Source organism: Saccoglossus kowalevskii, chromosome 2 (genome assembly GCF_978046115.1).
Source record: "Saccoglossus kowalevskii chromosome 2, keSacKowa6.1, whole genome shotgun sequence".
In the NCBI taxonomy this organism is placed as follows: Eukaryota; Metazoa; Hemichordata; class Enteropneusta; family Harrimaniidae; genus Saccoglossus; species Saccoglossus kowalevskii.
In genome coordinates, this window is record NC_140642.1 from 26355047 (window position 1) to 26380913 (window position 25867).

General features: G+C 35.8%; 1 protein-coding gene across 2 annotated transcripts; it reads right to left on the reverse strand.

Annotated features, from left to right (window-relative positions):
* Nucleotides 1-991: 991 nt before the first annotated feature.
* Nucleotides 992-25568, reverse strand: LOC100373838 (Golgi resident protein GCP60-like). Of its 2 annotated transcripts, none has more exons than XM_085493709.1 (9): nucleotides 25331-25568; nucleotides 18271-18412; nucleotides 14920-15060; nucleotides 13184-13297; nucleotides 11496-11583; nucleotides 8904-9003; nucleotides 7859-8137; nucleotides 4147-4443; nucleotides 992-3305 (listed from the first exon to the last, which is right to left on the reverse strand). In XM_085493709.1, exons 1-9 carry the CDS (start codon nucleotides 25503-25505, stop codon nucleotides 3094-3096), a joined length of 1548 nt encoding a protein of 515 aa, XP_085349835.1. In that variant the 5' UTR covers nucleotides 25506-25568; the 3' UTR covers nucleotides 992-3093. The 2 variants fall into 2 exon arrangements, with proteins under 2 accessions (XP_085349835.1, XP_002741767.2); XM_002741721.4 differs by having other exon boundaries at nucleotides 7838-8137.
* Between the last annotated feature and the right edge of the window lie 299 nt (nucleotides 25569-25867).

Below are 25867 nucleotides of genomic sequence, written 5' to 3' on the forward strand. Positions count from 1 at the left end.
CTGAGATAGCTCCGCTGTTATCATTAGAAAATGAACAATATGTAAACTTATGTGTAGAATTCAAAAATATCACTTTTCACCAAAAATAATCATTAAAATTAGATAATTGAAGATATCACCACGAAATTAACAATCTGAAAGAGGTCCACATATAGTACCTATATATGTAATATAAAAGCAATTGGACTTGTGGTTTTTAACAAGAAGTCGAAAATATCACTTTTTACCAACAATTGCAAAAATATTCATCAAAATTAGAGAATTGAAGATATCATCATGAAATGAACAAATCTTAGAGAGGACCACATGTAGTACCTATATATGTAATATCAAAGCAATTGCACTTGCGGTTTTTAACAAGAAGTCGAAAATATCACTTTTTACCAAAAATTGCAAAAATATTCATCAAAATTAGAGAATTGAAGATATCATCCTGATATGAACAAATCTGAGAAAGGTCCACATGTAGTACCTATATATGTAATATCAGAGGAATTGGATTTGCGGTTTTTAACAAGAAGTCGAAAATATCACTTTTTACCAAAAATATTCATCAAAATTAGAGAATTGAAAATATCATCATGAAATGAACAAATCTAAGAGAGGTCTACCCAAGATACATATACACCAAGTATCAAAGCATTCAGGCTTATAGTTTTCAAGAAGAAGTCGAACAAGTAAAACATTGACATGGACGACGGACAATTACTCATATGATAAGCTCTAGTTTCCCAGTTAAAGGTGGAGGGTAGTCGCCTGCACACGAAGGAATCAAGTCCCAAGCGTCGATAATAATAAAAATGCAAAGGCTCAAGGGTAGACACTTGTTTTTAAGCAATAACATGCTATATGGCCATCTGACGAATCCCTCGCTTTAATATTAAATGTACAATATTAATCCCATAGCGGCTGCTGCTGTATGTACATGATATTGGAACTATAAATGGGGACTAATATGTGTGAATGCAATTTAATGAAAACCACACAAACAAACTTTGTAGCAATATTTTATTTACAGAAAGCTTGTCAAGCCAATCGGTGCTCACAAAAAAAATAGTCACCATCTCTATTTTCAACACTTACATTATGGCTATTCACACTGTGGTGGGAAAGGACGATTAGTCCAGCCAAGATATATTTTAATATATTGCAAAGGAGCTTGACAACGTTCACTTTATGAGAAATGTGGATGTGAAAGACAAACTGCCTACCACAATATTCTATACGCTTAGATACAACTGTGGTACTACACAGCAATAATAATATTTTATTGGTAGTAATTTTCATTAAAAGGAATTATTTGTGAACAATTAAATTACATTTAATTAATAGTACATTGTACAGTGGGAAAAAATTGAATCACAAATGTAATTTCAGAAGTGACCTAAAAAAAAAAATAGCACCACAATACAATAAAATAATGAGGTGAGTGGGGGGGGGGGGTGTACCTACGTGTACACGTAACAGATCAAATACTTCAGGAAATGAAGTACAGGTATATCTACAGTTTGAAACTACTTGACAAAGTGAATGTTAGGCATACAGTCACATATGGAACACAACATAAATACTGACAACGTTTTCTACAAGACTAATATCTCACATGTGACAAAAATCGTGATGGAACTGTGAGCGTTATAAGCATGGCGCAACGTACTAAAATGCACTGGACAAAGACAAATGTTATGGTGTATCAAAATTAACTATGAGAAGCTGTTCTCAAATCCTGAGTTTTGCATACTGCCCTCAGGTGGCAAAAGTAGGAGAAGAAGCTGAACTGACTGACCATCAGTTGAGACAAACGATGACGCCTACAGTACGATCATTTTAGAATGTCACCTGTGTTAGGACAAGGCACTGGTCATGAGGGACTATTACAAACTTCAGAACCCAAGTTCATCTAGTGGTTTTGAAATAAATACAACAGCATCAAAGAGACCTCAAAGGCCCAATGGAGCAAGTCAATATTATACAAAATAAACAATAAGTTCATGTTGATTATACTGTAAAAAACAATGCATTTTCGCTGCTATCAATTTTAATAGCATTCACAGAGCCAAATGAAAGCCACTGTGACTTCATGCCTTAGTAATAACCCCAGTGACAAAATTTCAGAATTCACTTGTGAATACATTGTATTTCTTTTTTTTTCATACATAGTCGCAATATGTGCTCACCTATACATAAGTGAGGGATCATGTTATGTGATTCAACAAAGTATCCAAACTTTAATTAATACTAGTTTATAAGGCATCAAAATACTGAATATTAAAGTTACAAAATGAAACAGTTATAGGGAAAATTTAATTAACTTTAATTAATTCCACCACACAGCAGCTTTTCCCACAAGTGATACAAATAAATATCACAAGCCCACTCGCTAGGGGAATAGGACAAATGAGCACAGAGTTCTCTAGATGCAACAGTGGTAGTTTTTGCATGCTGGTGATATGGAATAAATGAACATAGAAACCAAATTATAATTTGAACTTTAGTTTAATATCAACCCTTTGAACTCAAAGAACCTGACATTTATCTGCAAGTTCACCAGAAGTGTCATTAAGGGTTGTCTTTGTGCAGCATCCAAATAACTCTTAACTTTTCTATAAAGGTGAATATCTTGTATGCTCATTCTATTCCCCTTATTTCCCATATTGACCAAAGACTCCTGTAGCCATGACCTAGCAAAGAACTGACGTGTATACTTTGGGGTTCGAAAAGAAAAACAAGCACAGGATCAATGTAAAAACAAAAATAACATTACTCAAGTGCACATAACAATGTCAATATTAATGCCAAATGACTAGAATCTGAAGAGGTACTATATGCAAGTCATATCACTAATATCAATATCACAATAGTGTATTTTTGTAACTGAGTAGCCTGGTCATATGGAACCAGCATTTCTGTCTAGAATTGAAACAGCTTTAGCTCACAACCAAGCTTCCCCTCTTGCCAGAATAAATAAATCCCAAAAATAGAAAAAAAATGTTTTGTCCTAATTTTGACAATTAAAATAATTTACACTTTTTTCCATAATCGATATTAAAACCTGTAGGCACAAAAAAAAGCCACACGTTATTTTCACCTGGTTTATCTGGTATAATAGACTCTGTAATATAAAGTCTTTGATCTAAATAATGAATATGAATTATCAAATTTTAATAGATACACTCCTCTTCCAGGATATACATGACTACCAGCATAGACTTCTTCATGGCAGTCTCGTCTATATACAGGTATAATTTCATCTGTTGGGGGCCGATCGTCTTTCCTACCTCCTCGTTCTAAGTCCCCTCGTTCACCTATCATGAGAAGAGAGACGTGAGATGTCAGAAATTGTAGACAGTAGCGAACTGTATTCTGATTGGTTAATGGCATCCATACTCTGCGTCCCAATCTCTCAATTGTTTGTTCTCATTTGTGAAAGCCTAAATAAGCATTGAACCTTAGGTCTGCAACAGCAGGGTCACTGAAAACAAGCCATGCATGACACATGCCCCGTTAGATATTAAAATTAAGATATATAGTTTTGTTTATAGTAATATAGTTGGAACATAAACATGACAGAGATATGAATCCATAAGATGATGCTTGATTATGATTAACATTAAAATGATTGACATTCAGTCATCTTGTATCTTATCGTCAAACGAGTACTTGCTCATATTGACAGATATTGCTCTGGAACAGCCTTAATTGAAACAAAATGGTCACCGGTTTGCCATTTTGAATCAGATTGTCAAACCAATAAATCTGTATATCTATGATATGAAGTATAATTAATGAATATATAAAATTTGAAAATAATCAGTCAAAGCGTGTCAGAGATATGGCTCTAGAAGCCCATTCATTAAAACAAAAAGACAGCGAATCAACCATTTTGAATCTGATTCGAAAAACAAATAATGTCTAATGTATGTACCATGTTTGAATGAAATCCATAATTTTTGATGATTTTTTAGCACAAAAATGACCACCATTCAGCCATCTTGAATCAGATCATGAAACAAATTCACATTTTCGTCACGTAGTTAACAAAATAATTTACTTAGATAGCTGAGAATTGGAGACACACACAACATTTCATTTATAGGAGCAATTTGCTTATTTTTCAATGGAAATACAGCTTGTTGCTATGGTTACCTTCTTCATCATCTAAATCGTCCTCTTCATCACTGGATTCACTGACGTGTACGCTGATGGCATTACTGGGTGCAATTGACCACTCAAAATACAGTCCAAAACCAACATCATAATGATCTGTGGTGAATTCCCAAAACAAACATGTTCCGTCTTCATGAGTTGGCACTCTCACGGTAACAGTCTCACCTCTTCCAACTTTTATGACAGACTCGGGATCTTTCCTTAATTGGTCTTTGAATTCTTTTATTTGTGGACGGGTCCACATTGATGCATTCGCAATGGGCGGGTAAGATTCCTCTGAAACCAAGAAGAAAGAAACATCAACAATCTTTCTTGAAAATGTGAAATTCGCTGTCATTAGTCTTCAATACCATCACAACCACAATACATAAACAAGCAATAAGATAACAGTTTCCAAAAATGTTATCTTTCTTGTCAGGATAATTTTACTCTTGTATATTTATATATATTCACACTTAAAGCCCATTGAACATTGCAGTATTCTGGACTAGTGATGGCCCCATTGACAAAGTCCATTGAATGTTGCAGTATTCTGGACTAGTGATGGACTCATTGACAAAGTCCATTGAATGTTGCAGTATTCTGGACTAGTGATGGCCCCATTGACAAAGCCCATTCAATGTTGCAGTATTCTGGACTAGTGATGGCCCCATTGACAAAGTCCATTGAATGTTGCAGTATTCTGGACTAGTGATGGCCTCATTGACAAAATCCATTGAATGTTGCAGTATTCTGGACTAGTGATGGCCTCATTGACAAAGCCCATTCAATGTTGCAGTATTCTGGACTAGTGATGGCCCCATTGACAAAGTCCATTGAATGTTGCAGTATTCTGGACTAGTGATGGCCCCATTGACAAAGCCCATTGAATGTTGCAGTATTCTGGACTAGTGATGGCCTCATTGACAAAGTCCATTGAATGTTGCAGTATTCTGGACTAGTGATGGCCTCATTGACAAAGTCCATTGAATGTTGCAGTATTCTGGACTAGTGATGGCCTCATTGACAAAGTCCATTGAATGTTGCAGTATTCTGGACTAGTGATGGCCCCATTGACAAAGTCCATTGAATGTTGCAGTATTCTGGACTAGTGATGGTCCCATTGACAAAGCCCATTGAATGTTGCAGTATTCTGGACTAGTGATGGCCCCATTGACAAAGCCCATTGAATGTTGCAGTATTCTGGACTAGTGATGGGCCCATTGACAAAGCCCATTCAATGTTGCAGTATTCTGGACTAGTGATGGCCCCATTGACAAAGTCCATTGAATGTTGCAGTATTCTGGACTAGTGATGACCTCATTGACAAAGTCCATTGAATGTTGCAGTATTCTGGACTAGTGATGGCCCCATTGACAAAGCCCATTGCATGTTGTAGTATTCTGGACTAGTGATGGCCCCATTGACAAAGTCCATTGAATGTTGCAGTATTCTGGACTAGTGATGGCCTCATTGACAAAGTCCATTGAATGTTGCAGTATTCTGGACTAGTGATGGCCCCATTGACAAAATCCATTGAATGTTGCAGTATTCTGGACTAGTGATGGCCCAACTGACAAAGCCCATTGAATGTTGCAGTATTCTGGACTAGTGATGGCCCCATTGACAAAGCCCATTGAATGTTGCAGTATTCTGGACTAGTGATGGCCTCATTGACAAAGTCCATTGAATGTTGCAGTATTCTGGACTAGTGATGGCCCCATTGACAAAATCCATTGAATGTTGCAGTATTCTGGACTAGTGATGGCCCCATTGACAAAGCCCATTGAATGTTGCAGTATTCTGGACTAGTGATGGCCCCATTGACAAAGCCCATTGAATGTTGCAGTATTCTGGACTAGTGATGGCCCCATTGACAAAATCCATTCAATATTGCAGTATTCTGGACTAGTGATGGCCCCATTGACAAAGCCCATTGAATGTTGCAGTATTCTGGACTAGTGATGGCCCCATTGACAAAGTCCATTGAATGTTGCAGTATTCTGGACTAGTGATGGCCCCATTGACAAAGCCCATTGAATAAGCCCATTGAATGTTGCAGTATTCTGGACTAGTGATGGCCCCATTGACAAAATCCATTGAATGTTGCAGTATTCTGGACTAGTGATGGCCTCATTGACAAAGCCCATTCAATGTTGCAGTATTCTGGACTAGTGATGGCCTCATTGACAAAGCCCATTGAATGTTGCAGTATTCTGGACTAGTGATGGCCCCATTGACAAAGCCCATTGAATGTTGCAGTATTCTGGACTAGTGATGGCCCCATTGACAAATCCCATTGAATGTTGCAGTATTCTGGACTAGTGATGGCCCCATTGACAAAGTCCATTGAATGTTGCAGTATTCTGGACTAGTGATGGCCCCATTGACAAAGCCCATTGAATGTTGCAGTATTCTGGACTAGTGATGGCCCCATTGACAAAGCCCATTGAATGTTGCAGTATTCTGGACTAGTGATGGCCCCATTGACAAAATCCATTGAATGTTGCAGTATTCTGGACTAGTGATGGCCCCATTGACAAAGCCCATTGAATGTTGCAGTATTCTGGACTAGTGATGGCCCCATTGACAAAGCCCATTGAATGTTGCAGTATTCTGGACTAGTGATGGCCCCATTGACAAAATCCATTCAATATTGCAGTATTCTGGACTAGTGATGGCCCCATTGACAAAGCCCATTGAATGTTGCAGTATTCTGGACTAGTGATGGCCCCATTGACAAAGTCCATTGAATGTTGCAGTATTCTGGACTAGTGATGGCCCCATTGACAAAGCCCATTGAATAAGCCCATTGAATGTTGCAGTATTCTGGACTAGTGATGGCCCCATTGACAAAATCCATTGAATGTTGCAGTATTCTGGACTAGTGATGGCCTCATTGACAAAGCCCATTCAATGTTGCAGTATTCTGGACTAGTGATGGCCTCATTGACAAAGCCCATTGAATGTTGCAGTATTCTGGACTAGTGATGGCCCCATTGACAAAGCCCATTGAATGTTGCAGTATTCTGGACTAGTGATGGCCCCATTGACAAATCCCATTGAATGTTGCAGTATTCTGGACTAGTGATGGCCCCATTGACAAAGTCCATTGAATGTTGCAGTATTCTGGACTAGTGATGGCCCCATTGACAAAGCCCATTGAATGTTGCAGTATTCTGGACTAGTGATGGCCCCATTGACAAAGCCCATTGAATGTTGCAGTATTCTGGATTAGTGATGGCCTCATTGACAAAATCCATTGAATGTTGCAGTATTCTGGACTAGTGATGGCCCCATTGACAAAGCCCATTGAATGTTGCAGTATTCTGGACTAGTGATGGCCCCACTGACAAAGCCCATTGAATGTTGCAGTATTCTGGATTAGTGATGGCCCCACTGACCAACCCTATTCAATGTTGCAGTATTCTTGACGAGTGATACATGTGGGTCCTTCCTGTCCCGATCTGTCACTACATTCATATCACCACAGGCAACACACTACACCGTTACAACTACTGCATTTGCTATAGGCAGAAATGTGTCTCCGGACTAAAATAGCTCATATTTTAATGATGTGGCATACAATAAATGAAATTTTGGGTCTATGCGAGGTTGTATTAGAGATGTTCTTCTAGTGGAGGAAATACAGTACCTGTGGTACAACAGAACACAGACTAAACATACTAACCACAACTGCTTCCATCAGTACCTTGGACATCGTCATGTCCTTCAGCTCTGTCATGAGAACATCTGGCATCATGTACATGTAGCTCTGTCTGTTCCACACTATTGACCTGAGGGTTGGCTGACTGCATCACATCTTCGTCGTGGTCGTGGTGATGTTGACCATTCATCACAGCATTCGGCATGTCTCCTGCCCCCATCGCTACTGACTGACATGTCTTCTCTACGGTAGCAGGAGAAGATTGAAGTTTTTGATGGTCCTCTGTTTGTACCTGCTGTGGGGATTCCAGTTCGCCATTCATTCCTATGTAATAAAAGAGAGAGTTTGACAGGGAGGGACCACAATCTTGTCATGGGCAAAAGAACCACACAACTTGTCGCATGACTTTCTAGCTGTAAACAAGCTTTTAGTAGTTCATTGCATCTAAGGCATATTTTTTAATTAGATAATTGGAAGGCATTTGTGAGAACCAAAAGATCGGACACTTTTAAAATATTCACATTGTCCAGTGGCCTAAGGTGAATTCCTGTAGTTGGTTGATAAAATAAAGTCATGGTATTAGTCAAGGAAATCTAGAACTAAGTTTAATAGCTAAATACCTTCAAACCAGTTTACTAAAAATTAAGTAAATACAATTATAGTTAACCTGTTGAATGCCGTAATTTTTTATAACCAACATTTCGCCTACTTTTAGACATTTTGTTGATGATTTTGAACCAAATAGACGTAATTTTCTACTAGCTACAGGTCTTGATGAAAATTTGGAAAAAAATATATGAAAAAACTTATGCAGGTTTCAGTTTTTGATGGAAGACAAAAAGTAATATCCCACCCCTTGCGCTACTGCTCCCCTATTTAAAATTTCTGCCTAACATTAGACAAGAACATTTTTGGCTTAACTGCGTTAAACTTTTCACCACCAGTTCCTCTTTTCATCACAAATTCACAAAATTGTCCTGTTTATAGTCTGCACTTTCCTTCAGACGATTAGGACAAAAAGTCTGGTGGTGAAAAGGTTAACACTGGCACATTAGAGATGACACTAACATATGGCTAGGTTGATACTGACCTGTTGTTATTTTTTGTTGTAGCTGGAGTTGCTGTTGATAAACCTGCTGCATATACTGCTGAAAGTAATTCTCTTGTAACTGTTTTATCAAAACTTGTTGCTGGAGAAAGAAAACAAAAATGAATCTGTGTTAAAGTGGCACACCTGACTCAGTGATGAAGCAAGTATTACACTGATGAAATATGGATATGGATTTGCTGTGATTCAAATACTGTCATTATCATCTATTGAAGAAAATAAACACAATACCCATGGTAACAAGTCATTGTCAATGACACGTCCCCGTTCCGTTCCGTTCATATTTGAGTGACATATACATTCAAAGCAGATCATGACCGAAATGCACCTGCATATGTACAACACATTGTGCTAAATCTGAACAAAATCCATCCATGCATGACTGAGATCCGGTTCTGGAATTGTGAAAATATGTGATTTTGATGCATTTTCGGCCTTAAAATGGCCATCATTCCGCTATTGTTAAGCAGATCATGAAACAAATGCACATATCTATTTGTGACATGATGTACCATGTGTGTGTGAAGTTTGAACTTGATCAATCCAGACATGTCTTGGATACGGATCCAGAACTGAATTCTTTAACAAAATGGCCGCCAGTCGGCCATTTCGAATTTGATCCGGAAAAAAAAAAAGACGTGCATCAAGGTCCTATTATGTTTAATGTATGTACCAAATTTGAACAAAATCCATCCATGCATAACTGAGATACGGGTCCGGAATGGTGAAAATGTGCGATTTCAATGCATTTTCGGCCTTAAAGCGGCCCCCATTTGGCTATCGTTAATGAGATCATGAAACAAATGCACATACATATTTGTGACATGATGTACCTTGTGTGTGTGAAGTTTGAACTTGATCAATCCAGATATGTCTCGGATACGGATCCAGAACTGAATTCTTTAAAACAAAATGGCCGCCAGTCGGCTATTTCGAACTTGATCCGAAAAAAAAATGACGTGCATCAAGGTCCTATTATGTTTAATGTATGTACCAAATTTGAATGAAATCCGTCCATGCATAACTGAGATCCGGGTCCGGAATGGTGAAAATGTGCGATTTCAATGCATTTTCGGCCTTAAAGCGACCGCCATTTGGCTATCGTTAATGAGATCATGAAACAAATGCACATACATATTTGTGACATGATGTACCTTGTGTGTGTGAAGTTTGAACTCGATCAATCCAAGCATGTCTCAGATACGGATCCAGAACTGAATTCTTTAAAACAAAATGGCTGCCAGTCCGCCATTTCGAACCCGATCCAAAAAAAAAAATGACGTGCATCAAGGTCCTATTATGTTTAATGTATGTACCAAATTTGAACAAAATCCGTCCATGCATAACTGAGATCCGGGTCCGGAATGGTGAAAATGTGCAATTTTGATGCATTTTCGGCCTTAAAATGGCCGCTATTCGGCTATCGTTAATGAGATCATGAAACAAATGCACATACATATTTGTGACATGATGTACCTTGTGTGTGTGAAGTTTGAACTTGATCAATCCAGACATGTCTCGGATACGGATCCAGAACTGAATTCTTTAAAACAAAATGGCCGCCAGTCGGCCATTTCGAACCCGATCCAAAAAAAAAAATGACGTGCATCAAGGTCCTATTATGTTTAATGTATGTACCAAATTTGAACAAAATCCGTCCATGCATAACTGAGATCCGGGTCCGGAATGGTGAAAATGTGCGATTTTGATGCATTTTCGGCCTTAAAATGGCCGCTATTCGGCTATCGTTAATCGGATCATGAAAAAAATGCATGTGCATATGTCCCATATAAGGTGTGATGTATGAGTGAAGTTTGAACTTAATCGGTCCATGCATGTTCAAGATACAGGTGATCACGGACGCACGGACACACGGACGCACGGACGCACACAGGGCAAAACATAAGTCCCCGTTTTCGGACTGCGTCCGAACGGGGACTAATAATATGGTGTTGATGGGGGTATTTAAGTTTAGCCGCTATAACATATGCATTTGTTGCTATGGAACGCTTGGGTAATGAAGACATATAACATGCTGCCATGGCTACAGAGTATGTGAAAACCACTGATGCTCGGGAAAGCGTGAAATCTATAATGGGAAAACTATACAGGCTCTGAGGAATGGTTGGACATAAAAATATTTAACTACTCATCAATGTTAATGCTTCAGTATTATATTCATATTATCAAAGATCAGATGATGATTGATAAATGCAATGGTATATATTTACATAAAACATTCTGAGAAACTGAAGTATATTATGTTAATTTCAATATTTTTCAACACTTTTATTATTCGAATTTTGTGATGATATGATAACACAGAATTTCATATCAAACACCATATTCACTCTATTAGTAGTGCATGTGATTATAAATAAAAAAGGGCGAGTCTGTGGTCAAACTAATCAATTTTATAGACAATTTTAGGTTAATATCCAACTTCTAGCTATATGGAACAAATATGGAATATATATAATTTCATAATACTAACTCTTTATTCAAATTTTTATGATGTTTTGAATAAAATAAAAATATTTATAAAACAATTTTATGATGAAAATCAGACATTACCTGTTCTTGGTTATTCGGGTACTGTTGAAGAGCATACTGAGCAAACTGTGGATAGGTCTGTTGGTCTAACATCTGTTTTATCTGTATTCTAATGGAATCAATCAAAACAATTATCCAGTATTGTAAGTATTGACAGGCAGTGGTGCAGTGAATGTAACAATTGTCTCTTTTGACAATGTACAAATTGTGAGTGTCATCAATCCATTTCTCAAATCAAATGGTCTTTTTTATTTTGTCAAATTCATCTGTAATAAAGTTTTGACCTCATCACAAACCATTTGTAAAAATACAAATTTTTATTAAGCGATCTGTTGGATAAGACAGCTCTACTGTTATATCTGTTTAATAGCATTAATAGGCCATCGGCAATTCACTTTTATTATGCAGAAACTATTACTGACTCATTTCCTTTCCAAGCCTTGATTTTAGGCTCCCTGCAACAATACAATAACAGCGTACATACAATCTGCTACCGATATGAAAAGGAGGCTTGGAACTCAAATACTGTGGAATACTTTATTTTCGCTGGAATTAATTTTCGCTGAAAAGGCTTCTTGGGCGTTTTGTATGGAATTTATTTTCATTGATTTTTGATGAGTTTAATGTGAAATATAGGAAAAAAAAGTATATTCACTGGTTAATATTTTCACGGACACATCCCTTCAGTGAAAATAGCGAAAATAAATTCAAAGCGAAAATAAAGTATTCTACAGTAGGTAGTAATGGCTGCTTCGCGATAAAAGCGAATTGGGCTGATAGTTTCAAAAATCAGCTGATAATATACATTTCCATTAATAAAAAAAATAAATAAAAAAATACAAGTTTTGAACAAAAATTTCCATTAAAAATAGAAAATTGCAGATATCAACACAAAAGGAAACAAAATTGCAATGAAACCAAGATACAAATTGAATATTAGTTTTCGAGAAGTGTCATTTATTGACATGGGACACCATGCTATAAGGGATTTGGGTCAGCAAACAAAAGCAACACACCATATGGTTGATATTGTATTTTTTTTTTAATTTCATGTAAAATAACTTAATTTCCTCGTGTTAAATGAAAATAAAGTTAGCAACAAGAAGAATTTGTGCATATCTCTGAAATCATTGAAGCATTCAGTCATGTTTTTTAGCTGACAGGAGGATGTTATTAGGAATCACACACAACTGATTCTTTAAGGTATCACTGGCATAAATTTAATGTTACTTTTTACCATACAAACAAAATGTTTTGTACTGCCATAAAAAATGGTGACATTTAGACCAATATTAACAAGTCTGATTTATTTTATTACTTTATTTCAAAAACATGGCATATGAGGCGTTAATGTGCACCACTGCGACAAAATTGTGACAAGTACCATTAAGTTGACAAAGCTGACCACATTATTAAACGATGTATGCGAATAAATCTACTGATTTTTACACATACAAATACAGTAACCTTAGGCAACTATGTTAAATACCACAAAATTGATTGACAATTTCACCCTCAGCAATCAACACCACTTTTGAGCCATTAGTGTCTAGAAATTACAGCCCTGATTGATTTCTTGAGAAATTTTTGGAAAAGTTATTTTTCAGACAATTGGGCAGCTTTAAGGTTAGGTTTCATCATTTTGTTGTACAACGACTACCACAAGGGAAGCTCAAGAAAGGTTTATCTTAGTGGCAAATGTCTGATACCTTTGCTGTTCTTGTCGTAACCGTTCTTCTTCAGCTTGTTTTCTAGACTGATCTTCTAACATTGATCTCTTTTGTTCTTCTTCCTCATGTCGTCTCCTCTCAGTCTCAATACGCCTAATTCAGGAGAGAGTAAACATATCAAACACATTTGCCAACATGTAGCACAATACAGTACATGTAGTTTGGCATCACATTCAGGAGTCCCCTCTGCATACTATTAGGAGGTGGAATTTCCAAATATGGAGTACATCCAGTAATAGTATGCTGTTACATTCTGCAAGGGTTACGTGTACCTTATTAGAAAGTGGAATTTCCAAATTAGGCCATGTATGCAGTTTCATCAGGGTTACAGCTACCCAACTGGGAGACGATTTGCCCCAACAATTTTATTGGAGGCATTTCAGGTAGTTTCAATACCTTTTCAGGACAGAAACAGCATGCAAAACTACATGTAACATCTTGTTTATTTCAACTCAGAAGAGAAAATCGTGTTTTTATCAGCATAAAACAATTTCAACATTTGGTAATATTTCTATTATAAAACAGTGTGAAATGTGATTTTATTCTTGTATGCGAGTGTGACAGAGGAAACAATGGAAACATCACAGAATCACATATTGGTATTTTAAAGCACATTCAAAATCGCTATAATGTCTGCATGTTATTTATCAAAATATGCAGAATCATGGATGACCTCTTATGCAAATGCAGAGAGAGAGAGAGAGAGAGAGAGAGAGAGAGAGAGAGAGAGAGAGAGAGAGAGAGAGAGAGAGAGACAATGACATCCAACTATTCCCTACAATACAATGCACACATAATGACTACCAGAATTTCCACATATCAAGACTTCACATTTTCTAGCAATGGAGCAATATCATCATAATACACTGACTATAGTGTTTTTAGACTATCCGATTTTGATGTTTCTTTTTATTGATAAGACCTAAAACTAGTTTCGTCTTTTTGTGTGTTTTTTTCCCCCATGTGTCACACTTTTGCTGTTTGCAATTACCTCCATTGACTAAAATCCGACTTCAAGAATCCAATTATTAATTGGAAATTAAATTACTAGAAAGTTTATGGTAATATGGAAACACTGTGAAATGGGCAACAAGATAAACAGAATTCTTAACCAGTGAGCACAGCACAAAACATTGTATCACACAGGCTCATATACAGGTCATACTGTCAAAACAACCAACAGCGGATTTGTATTGTATAGTATGTCAAGTAGGCAGTTGTGTATGACATCGCAAGATTTGTCAAGTCAATTTTAGACTGTATTACTAATGGAAACTCGCATAATGGGCTCTGTCTCACCTCAAGCAATTCACTTCATTAGGATCAGGACAAATGTGCACATAATGTGAAACAATCAGTGATTAGTTTAGCCCAGAGGCTCTACTGAAATGCTAACAATGGTGCCATGGAGCTCTGCTGATATTTTATTTCAAAGTTGTCAATACAGCAATATGTTTGAGTGATATTGATAAACACCATGACATTGCCTATTTATCCTTGTCAAATATGATCCAAGAAAAAAGTAATATAAATGCGAAAACTCATCACTCAACACATCCAACCTAACTTGTATTTCACATACAATACACAGTTTACAATTTATTTGTAGTCATGCACTCTATTCCAATAACTGAGCACTAGAGTGATTTCATGCTAATGAGAGATTGGAATGAGTTTACACGTACTCATACGCTGACATATCTCATTTATTTTACCTTTTTCGTTCTTGTTCATCTTTTTCTCGCTTATGAGCTTCAATCCAGGGGTTCAGCTGTGGACATCGCTTGTCTAATAAAATGCAGAATGATTGCATGGCAGTTTCTTTACTCATATCACCTAGGGAAAGCCATTCTTTCCTGGGGAAAAAATCAAATGTAGCACTTTGAGTAATAGTAAAACGCATTTTAATTTCAAAGTGATTACTGGATTCATGATAAAAATTTAGCACTAAATAAGAATACATTACAAGCATTTCAGGAACAGTATCTGTTCAAATTACAATGGCCATCTTGCATGAAAGATATATTAACTGACGTGAAGGTATTTCAACATAATCACACAATAAAACTACACAGCAACACATTAAGAAAATATTCAACACTACCAAACAAAAATATATTAATCTGTAGAGCCATAATAAAATAGTGAAAGAAAAAACTACACTGAGGACGTACGCTATATTTAAAATAAAATACAATTTCAAAGAACATTTAACTATTCAGAATCCAAAACAAAGAATTTCAGTAGCCAAGTTCAGAACAAGCAACCATAACCTTAGCCATTGAAAAAGGAGGGACACACTAATCCCAAAACACCTATAGAAAATAGAATTTGTGGTCAATGCTCACTTCAAGAAATACATGTAGAAGATGAAGTACACTTTTTCATGGAATACCCCAAATATCTATCACTTGAAGGTATTTGTCTACAGTAATGTTTCCCATTGAAAATACAAACCAATCTCCAAAAATTCATTATTTATTGCAAAGCACAGATAAAAATATTATCAAGCCTAGTTAAAAATGAAAAACATGATACATAATCTTATCCATAAATGATTTTTTAAATTTTATTTCATAGTTTTTTTGTTTTTATTGCTATATACTGATAGAAAATTGTGTACTTCTAAAGATGCAACAAAGTTATTATTATTATAAGTGAGCCCTTTATGGCAAAAATGACAGCTGAGGTCACATTTTGAGGTCACTGAAGAAATTATGCAATTTCCCATTGAAATCATTAGAAGTTAGGCATTGGTGTAATATACCAGTAAAAGTACATAATAGTCTTGTCATAGGAATGCCATTTTTAATTGCATAATAATTTATAATTATGAAACTAAGAATTAGGGTAGGGTAAAGATCTGTATACTGCATGGGTATTGGTTGATTTTCAGCATGGTTAGGGGTTCGAAACTTTTACCAGTGTACTATTCAAAACATGCATGTATGTAAATGTGTCGAAATGGGCGTAGTGCGAGTGGCATTGTTATCGCATTGTCAACAACGTCGAATAATAGGAGGGGCATCAACAACCACTTTCATATGCAAACTGCAAACAGTATAAAACATTGACAATATGCGTGAGATGTCCATAATAATACTTTCTTTATATAATACCGGATTCTGCCATAAATTCGCCCATCCGAAAAATCGCCCTGGGGATTTCACGGCTGATGTGCGCTTATTTGGAGTTCAAAATTTAAAAAAATAATTATCAAATATTTTGGGGGAACATTTTCATTGTATCCAACTACACAGACTTTCTACGCCGTGAGTTGGGCCGAAAGAAACTATTGCAGAATTAACAATAATTAATAATTATTGCTGAATTAAAAAGTAGACCACCTGAAATGTCATTAAAGTGTCGCCCAGTGTCATTTTTCAAATACATTTGTTTTTATTTTATTGGTAACAAAAGTATATTTTAAACGACGTTTCTAATAAAAACGAACACAACTGCATTAACAATCCCGGCAAGCGATCACAGATGCTCAATCCGGACATGCTACGTTTCACAAACGTTGATTATTAGTCAGTAGTGATTATAATAACGCAAAAAAAAAAAAAATTCGATAATTTTTATGAAATTCAAATAAAATTCAACTTAGTTTCATCGTAAGCAAATGATATAAACGGTCGATGCGGTAGGGTATCCGCCATGCGCTTCTCTTGCATGAGTTGAGCTAATAGGTCAAATCGCAAATTAACCAATCAAAATGCTGGACGATGCCAACGCGTTCAAATCACCTTAGCTCATTTAAATATGTTAATGTTATTGAACGCAACGCGGAAGAGATTTGACGATGTTGTAGTACGCTCTTTTGGCTTGGATTTTGATGGGAAAATGGCATGATTTTTTTTAAAACAAAAAAATAGTTGTTTTCAAAGATGAACTTAGCATAAGAAGAATAATTTCACATTGTTTACAGTGATAACACCTTTTGTCCAAACGGAGCTTACGCTAGTCAAAATAAACACGCTCTTGAATAAAAACTTAAATAGACTGATTTAGGCGGCAGGAACGATTGAAATGTCCGATAAATTACGACAAAATATTTTAAAAAATAAATTTAAAAACTGCCGAAAAATCACCCTGGACGATTTCTTGGTCCCATTTTTTTTTTAACGCGACCATACACTGGGTTTGTTTAGCTGTGAGGGTTAAAATACGTATTTCACAACCGGAAATTCAACAGATGAACTTGTTACTTCACATGTTTTAATTATTAGCACCTGTAACAAGAACAAGATTTCGAGAGTCTACAACAAAAAATCCTAAGGGCTTCTAAAAAATATTATTGCAGAGAAAGTGTCTAGACATACATAATATGATCACGTTAAAAAATTAAAAAATCGGCGAGGTTACATCATATTCCGTTAGTTCCTCCATGATACAATGTAACAACAGGATTGCGTGAAAATCGCAGTACACGCACAACCCACCAAGCTTTACTGGGACCCGGGACTTCCCCACAATACCATTTCATACAGTATATCTATTCACAATTTGTAAAAATTGCGCAGTTCGACCTGCAGTTTCACTGTTTCAGCTAGTTTCCCGGCCGATCGCATTGTTCCAAAGGTCTATTAGTATTACGACAAACGTGGACAATGACATTCTCAATTTTCCCACTGTAGCACATTTCCAATGAATGAAAGATACAACAATTTTACGTAAATATTAATTTATTTTCAGAGAATCACGGGATGTCTTGACGTCGTTGACAACGCAATATCAATGCCACTCGCACTATGTACATTTTAGCACTAGATCAAGTGCCGTTTTTGCACTAGATCTAGTGCCATTTTAGCACTAGATCTAGTGCCATTTTAGCACTAGATCAAGTAGTTTTTCGGATTAGTGCTACTAGCACTAACCATTCGCACTATGTCCATTTCGACAGATTTACATACCTCATTCAAAATGGTGAACTGTACCAAACTCAACTGTTGTACACCAATGCTAAAGTCAATTGTCATATTCATTCCTGAGTCTTCAGTATTTATTTATCCTCATTATCACATAAACGCAGTAAAGAAACCTGAAAAACTACACCATCTTACCTTCTATCATTGCCTATAACATCTAAGACACCTACTGGCGGTGAACTGTTTGGATCACATTTACCATGACTAACTTGTTTACAATATGCTACTAGTTTGAGTTTATCCTTGTATGATAGATGCACAACTTTTCCTTCCATTTCTACAAAAGAACAAAAAATCAGGAATAAGGAAACATTAAAAATAGGATTTTGACTAAGTATTCTGCATGAGTATGCAATCCAATAGCCAACTATATTGTCTGTCAGAGGGTTTGAACTTGGCTTTTCATATTCTCCACGTTACTCCTATGTGTTGAGGCTACTTTATAAATTCAGTCCTTGAAATAAGTGCCCTCTGACCTCCAAAGTTCAAGCCCTGTGTCACGACATGGCCATGCGTTACACTAGTAACATTACTTCATGTTTTGTGCAGAAAAGATAATAATAAACAAGTCATTGAGTCCTCGTTAAATTTTTGAAAGTTCTTATTGTGTCCGTCATATTAAAGCAGAGGGGCTGTCGTGAGCGTGCCCTTGAAACTTGAGTTCCAAGTGGCATATACAACAGATTGTGTATTTACATCAAAACATGTGTTCAGTGTAGTAGTAATATGGCCGAAAATAAAAACAGTCGTTATTCGGCCACCTTTGATCTGATTATGAAACACACTGATATGTATGATGTATGTGCCAAATACGAATGAAAATGGTACATAAATTGTGGAAATATAGTAGTAAGGCCAAAATGTCAGATGGCTGTCAATTGGCCATCTTTGACCAGATTTTGAAACAAATTGTCATGGACATGCATCCTAACATGTATAAAGTACATGTATGTGCCAAATTTGAATGAAAACTGACAAGAGCACGTCCAAGATACCGCATAAAAAAACAAAACAAGATGCTTGCCAGTCGACCATCTTTGATCCAATTGCGAAATAAATCGTCATGGACATGTATCCTAACATGTTTAATCTACATGTATGTACCAAGTTTGAATGACAACTGACAAAGCATGTCCAAAATACAACATTTTCAAAAAACAAGATGGCTGTCAGTCGGCCATTTTGAATCGAATCGCTGAACCACTGCATGTGCATATGTCCCACATAAGGTACTAGGCACATGCAAAGAATGAACGGAATCGGTCTACAGGATTCTGAAATATGACTCTGGAAAGACTGATGCACTGACGGATGGACACACGGACAGACTCAGGAACTCACAGACGGTCTGGGACATGTATCCTAACATGTATGATCTATGTACTAAATTTGAATGAAAACTGACAAAGCATGTCCAAAATACAACATTTTCAAAAAACAAGATGGCTGCCAGTCTGCCATCTTTGATCCAATTATGAAATAAATTGTCATGGACGTGTATTCCAACATGTATAATCTATGTACCAAGTTTGAATGAAAACTGACAAAGCATGTCCAAAATACATCATTTTCAAAAAACAAGATGGCTGCCAGTCAACCATTTTGAATTGAATCGCTAAACCACTGCATGTGCATATGTCCCACATAAAGTACTAGGCACCTGCAAAGAATGAACAGAATCGGTTCAAGGGATTCTGAGATATGACTCCGGACGGACACACGGACGGAGACCGAATTATAAGTCCCCGTATTCGGACTTCGTCCGAACAGGGACTAATTAAAAACTTCAGTTCCCAAATAAGGGAGCAAAAAAACCATAACTAAGAAGTCAGTTTTCATTTTATCATTCTGGCTACACTACACTGTGTGGGGATAATCACTCTGCTTCAAACAATGATCAGAAAATACAATTATAGACAAGCAAAAGGGAGATGGCCAACAGCTGAGGGAAATATTCTCAGAAATGGATGCATCAATTATTGAATTTCATGGAATTGACTATTACCAACAATATCATATATCATATAGTTAACCCTTTTCATTCATCATCAGTATACGTATACAAATAATGTCATTTCTGATTAAAGTGGACATTTTTGTACAACTCCTATGGATATAGTAATCAGCTTATTGACAAAGAGATACTACCCCGGTACTTCAATTGCCGATAGTACAAGAAATAACAGAAGTGGCGTTCATGTTACAGATATCGGCATATGCCGAGAATCGGGACCAAGTGGGCACATGCCGAAAAAACTTGATCTTGGTAGCAATAGAGAGATTTGCTGCTTGAAGTTGAACGCTCGACACAAACCAAAATTAGGACCTCAATGGTGAAATTAAAAGAACATATACTGATTCTCACTCATATGACAATGGAGGGAAGTGCAGCCATATATGGTCGAATGCTGTAGTAATGAAAGAAATGAATGCAGAACGTTGTCAGTGATGCATATTTATGTGCTGCTGCAACCAGTTTTTTTTTGCAATACTGCATCATCATGAAAACAGTTTTTTGAATACTTTTTTCCTGTTCATGTGCATGATGACTCATTATAAATACCGTAAAAGAAAACTGATAGAATTTCAATAAAGTTATTATTATTCTCATCATATGCGTATATTATCATATTATCATGTTTTGGTCACCAGACCAACAAATGAAGGCGTGATTTCAGCACAAGCCAAGTTGGTCACGGTGTGGGTCCTGACCCAGACTAACGTGAAGACAACTGCAATAATTCCTCTCCAAACATGAAAGTACCGAGATCCTGTAATGCGAACATGATAGTAAAAGACTTCTTAAAATAGGCAGATTATAATTTACTCAAACCATGATAACAACCATATTAAAAATGAATCTGTTTTGTTGAGTAAGTCTGAAATCATAAAATCATTGTACAGCTAATACAATACAGTAGCCAAATTGAAAAAACATTAAATATACCTATAATAAAGGGATTTTAAATCTTTTTAATTTCAGAGAATATTATTGTAAAAATAACAGTATAATATTATTAAAAATAGATTATGCGTTAACGTAGTGTTTAATTAAAGCCAGACATGTAAAGAAATTACCATTGTTAAACTCTTTGTGTGTGTGTGTGTGTGTGTGTGATGAACGGGGATGGCGGGGGGGGGGGGGGGGGGGGGGGGGGTGAGGGGGCGGGGGGGGGTTAAGGTTATTATTGTAATTTTCTTTATTTTTACATATTTGATATATCATGCTAAAAGTAATAAGAAAATGAAATGAAAAATGGAGGTCACTGTACTCAGTTCTAAGAATATCGATCAAAAAAAATACAGTGAAAATGAGATGTTTTGTCTGTTTCAGAGCATTTTACAATTGTTTCCTATAACAAGGATAGTTCTCAGTATTTCAAAATTTTGCTTTGTGAAAAAAAGGATTTTTAATGAGGAAGTGTATTTTCATTGTGATCCTCGGAAACTGCTGCTAAAATTGGATTTTATTTGTATTATTGTAGAGCGATTTTAACACAAAATATTACTACTGGTACTGCGGTACTATACTACATGTACTAACGGTAATCACAAGTAGCATTCTACATTACATTTTTACATCCAAACAGTTTCAAACCTATCATGTAAATCTAACTAGGAATCCTAATATATTCAACAATAATTCACAAAAAAAATTTGATAAGATCACAGATAATGAATATCTATTAATCCTTACAATGCCCAAGTCGACTTTTGTCAACTCTCACAGTATTAAACCTAAATCATTTTTTTTACAATTTTTTTAAAAGATTTGATCAAGACCTCTATGTAGTCAATGGTAAATTATGAACATTTAATCCAAAATTAACAATAAAATAAACGATAAAAAAATACACAAATATGAGCAACAAAAACAAATATTGTGTTTCAAAAGGTTAAAGAAATATTACACTTTTTTCATAATATATTGTTTTGTATATTCACATATTATTTAAACAAAAACCATGCCTACTCTACCAAGGTTTTAGCAGCTGACCCATTTGCTGTCAAATATTGTAAGATCATGAAGGATTAGGAAACAAGTGATACCATCAGAGGATCTGACGTCTTCTGACAATGTACTGATGCATGGAATTGTGGGTTGAACCACAGTCTTTATGCAAGCATGTGTACACAAGAAACCTGTTTTAGTCGGCTATGATTTTGTTATACAGCTATAAAACAGACCCTGGAATAATTTTTAACACATTGCAGATGATGATAACAGTAAACCACGCATTCAAGCATTTATGAGATTTGTGCCTGTGACCTATCAAGTGCATATAGCTTACGAAACAGTTCATGGTAATCACTGCTTATTTGAAAAGTGACCAAATACAAAATATTGTGACATTTGTTTGCAATAGTACAGTACCACTGCTTTTTGTTACATAGCTATGAAAAAACATGACTAGATGTGATCTTTATTTTTCAAAAACTAGAAGACAAATAAAACACTTTGTTTACGATGTACACATTCATCACAAGTGTTGAGCCATCTTGTTCTGTATGAGGTACAACCACATTAATGACATTTTTTCCCACCACAAATGTGAATCAATTATTAAAACAAAACAGCAGGGGAACAGAATAAATATATCTAAAATGAAACACTAATTTTTTAGTTTCTGATTAATTAATTAGCCAGTACAAGCTGCACTTTGCAGACTTTGTATTCTATATATACTAACACTATTGAATAACATGTTTTTTCGTCTTCTTTATTTGATGACTCATACATTATACAGCAAAAATTATTAAAATGATTGTATCCTTTCTCAATGATATTGATCACTGTCAGTTACAGTCACTCATTATGGATTCTATTATCTAGATCAATGTCCTCAAAAGGTGTTCAACGATATACAATTTCTCTACTCTCTGCTGATGACTAAGTAGGTATTTGATAGATCATTATCACATCCAACGATGAGCTTTCAATTGTGTTTAAACAAATTAATTGAAATTAATTAAAGTACAAATGGTGGAATGTTTGAATGAATGAATGAAAAATTAAACCACATCTACTATTCATATTTCAACAATGGCTTTAGTACAATCTGACATTGTGTGACGTGGATCTGCATACAATTTTTTGGGATTGTTTGGTAGACAATGGAAGACATGCTATAACGTGTAAGCTTGACAATTTGAAGGTAGGCGAGCATCATGCATGCAGTACTAGATTTACTTTCCGTGTGAGCAGCTTCTATGAGTTTAAATAGCAGTATGTAAACTGGTCAGATGTTTGCATCAACTTGTGGAAATTTGTCTTTTGCAATAGTAATTAAGCAGTTAACAGTTTATATAATTTTTAAATGATGGTTGAAAATCAATTTATGAATCACAATATTTTGACATTGAAGTATAGAATTCTACACTAGTCTGAAGCAATCTAAATTATAGATATGAAACACTTACAGTATTTATTAATTGAAATTAATTTCGCTGAAAGGGCTTTTTTGCTGTTTTTTATGGAATTTCTTTTTGCTGATTTCTAATGAGTTGAATGTAAAATATAGAAAAAAAAGGTATATTTGCTGGATTTTATTTTCACTGAATCATTCCTTCAGCGAGAATAGAGAAAATCAATTCGAAGAGAAAATATAGTATTTTACAGCAGATTGTTTATTGCTATACAAGGTATAATATATTAAAAATAAATTGAGGCCACATACCAACTTTATAAAGTAAATGTGATATTACTTTAAGTCAATTTCACAGTTAAACTCTATGTTAAAAATAAAAAAAACATGACCAAATCAATTAGAAATTTACTTCTGAATTTGTTTTCAAGATAACAAAAAAAAAGTATTGGGAACTATATTTAAAAATAAATAAAGACAAGGGGGCTACAGACATGTCTGTAAAAATAAAAACTTCATACCTTTTATTTATATTAATACATTGGCAATAGAACATGTTCTTGTGTGAAAACTGCTGCACGCACATGTTCATATGTGATCAACCTTTAAAAATGCAACTGAAATTTTTATCCCAATCAGGTGAAAAAGCTTATCTGATAGATAGGCTGTAAAATTTGAGTCCTAGACACCCCATTCTGCTTGATCGATCCATGTTACTAGAAAGATTTTTATAGTAACCATGATGAAGCATAGAAATGTCACTTTACATGGGGTTCAATGACCTTTCAGACAGGTCAATAAGTCATAATAAATAACCAAGACATGCATGGTAATTCAGTTATTAATTTAATAATCTTACACCCAAATTGCCATTAGTGGAAAGGTGGGTGGGGAGGTTTGGGAGTTTCTTTAAAAAATCTGTCAGTAATTCTCCACCAGTTACAGTGCACCATAATGTCTCAGTATCTAAAAATAAGATATTCTACCCTACCCTATCAATGAAAAGTGAAACAATTATGCAATATTTTGAAATAGCGGGTCTGTTTCAAAATAAAGTTTGTTGCAAAAAAGTTCTACCAGCAATTTTATCATGGGCTTCAAAAACTGACCCACTAACCTAAACCCCAACAATTCAACTCCCAATGTAATTGTACATTGTATATACCTCTCCAGATAACAATAGTATTCTGAAGAGTAACATAACTAGTTTATAATTAAAATAGGAAAAAGGCACTGGAGTAGAGTTATGAGCCCCAAGAAACTCTCACCCCAAAATATTGACCAACTATGTAGTACATACATAGATTTACAATGGTAGTTCCTTCCATGCAAGTCAACGATTTCAAAAGACATGAACACGAACAGTCCTGATAGAGGGACTGTGGTTTTACTAATCACAGTGAATTAAAGAACGTACGACTCGCCCATTAATATACAATGGATTATCTTTTGAATCGCAGTTTTGGTAAAATTCGTGAGAAGTTAGTAACTGAACAAACACCCTTAATAGCAGTATGTACTAGAACCCGATGCATTAAATCGGAAAATAGAAATCATTCGTTGACGCTGACGATAGTACACCTTTCTTCCGGGTGTGTGTGGGTGACCACGAATGCCTAGTGTTGAATGACTATGTGGCAAGTTTTTCATTTGACAAATGCCTGATTGTTTTCCTAAATAGCCTAACACTCTCCCCAATTCAATGTTCTATGGGTGTGCATACTGACGTGCTATAACGATGGGTTTGATCCTCAGACCGGAACCGAGTCGTCGTCATGATCATCATTTATATGTCGTCTGAAGCAACTTAGTTAACAATCATGGCTTACCTCGGTAAAATTGAAGTGAAAGCCTATACATTTCCTTCACAGTAAACCCCCATTTATCCTCGAAATCTGGCATGTCTGTTAGCGTGGTACTGCTGGCTGTAGACGGAGGGTCTTCTTCAACATTTATCGTCAAACCATCCACGGTGGCCTCAAGACGTCCTAAATCAGTCGCCATATTGGTTTTACTGAGCCACGTAAACGCTCATGACGCATGCGTAGTCGATCGATGTCGGAACAAAACCATAATTCATTGCGATTATTTCCACCCTGTAATAACCTATTTTTGTTGGTTCAAATTCAGATGAGGTAATCGTATAATCTGTGTGGCCATATGTATACTTATACATTACTTTAAATATGACAGTTTCACAAACATTGATAATTTTATTTTGGCCTGCCCAGGGTAGATTCTCAGTGACACTTTGAAAACAAATACAAAAAATCTCTAAGCAGACCCCAAATCCATTACCCAGAGTTTCTAATTCTTTACACGATCTTTTTTTGTCGTTTTGCCGTACAAGTTCTTTTTTCTTTGGA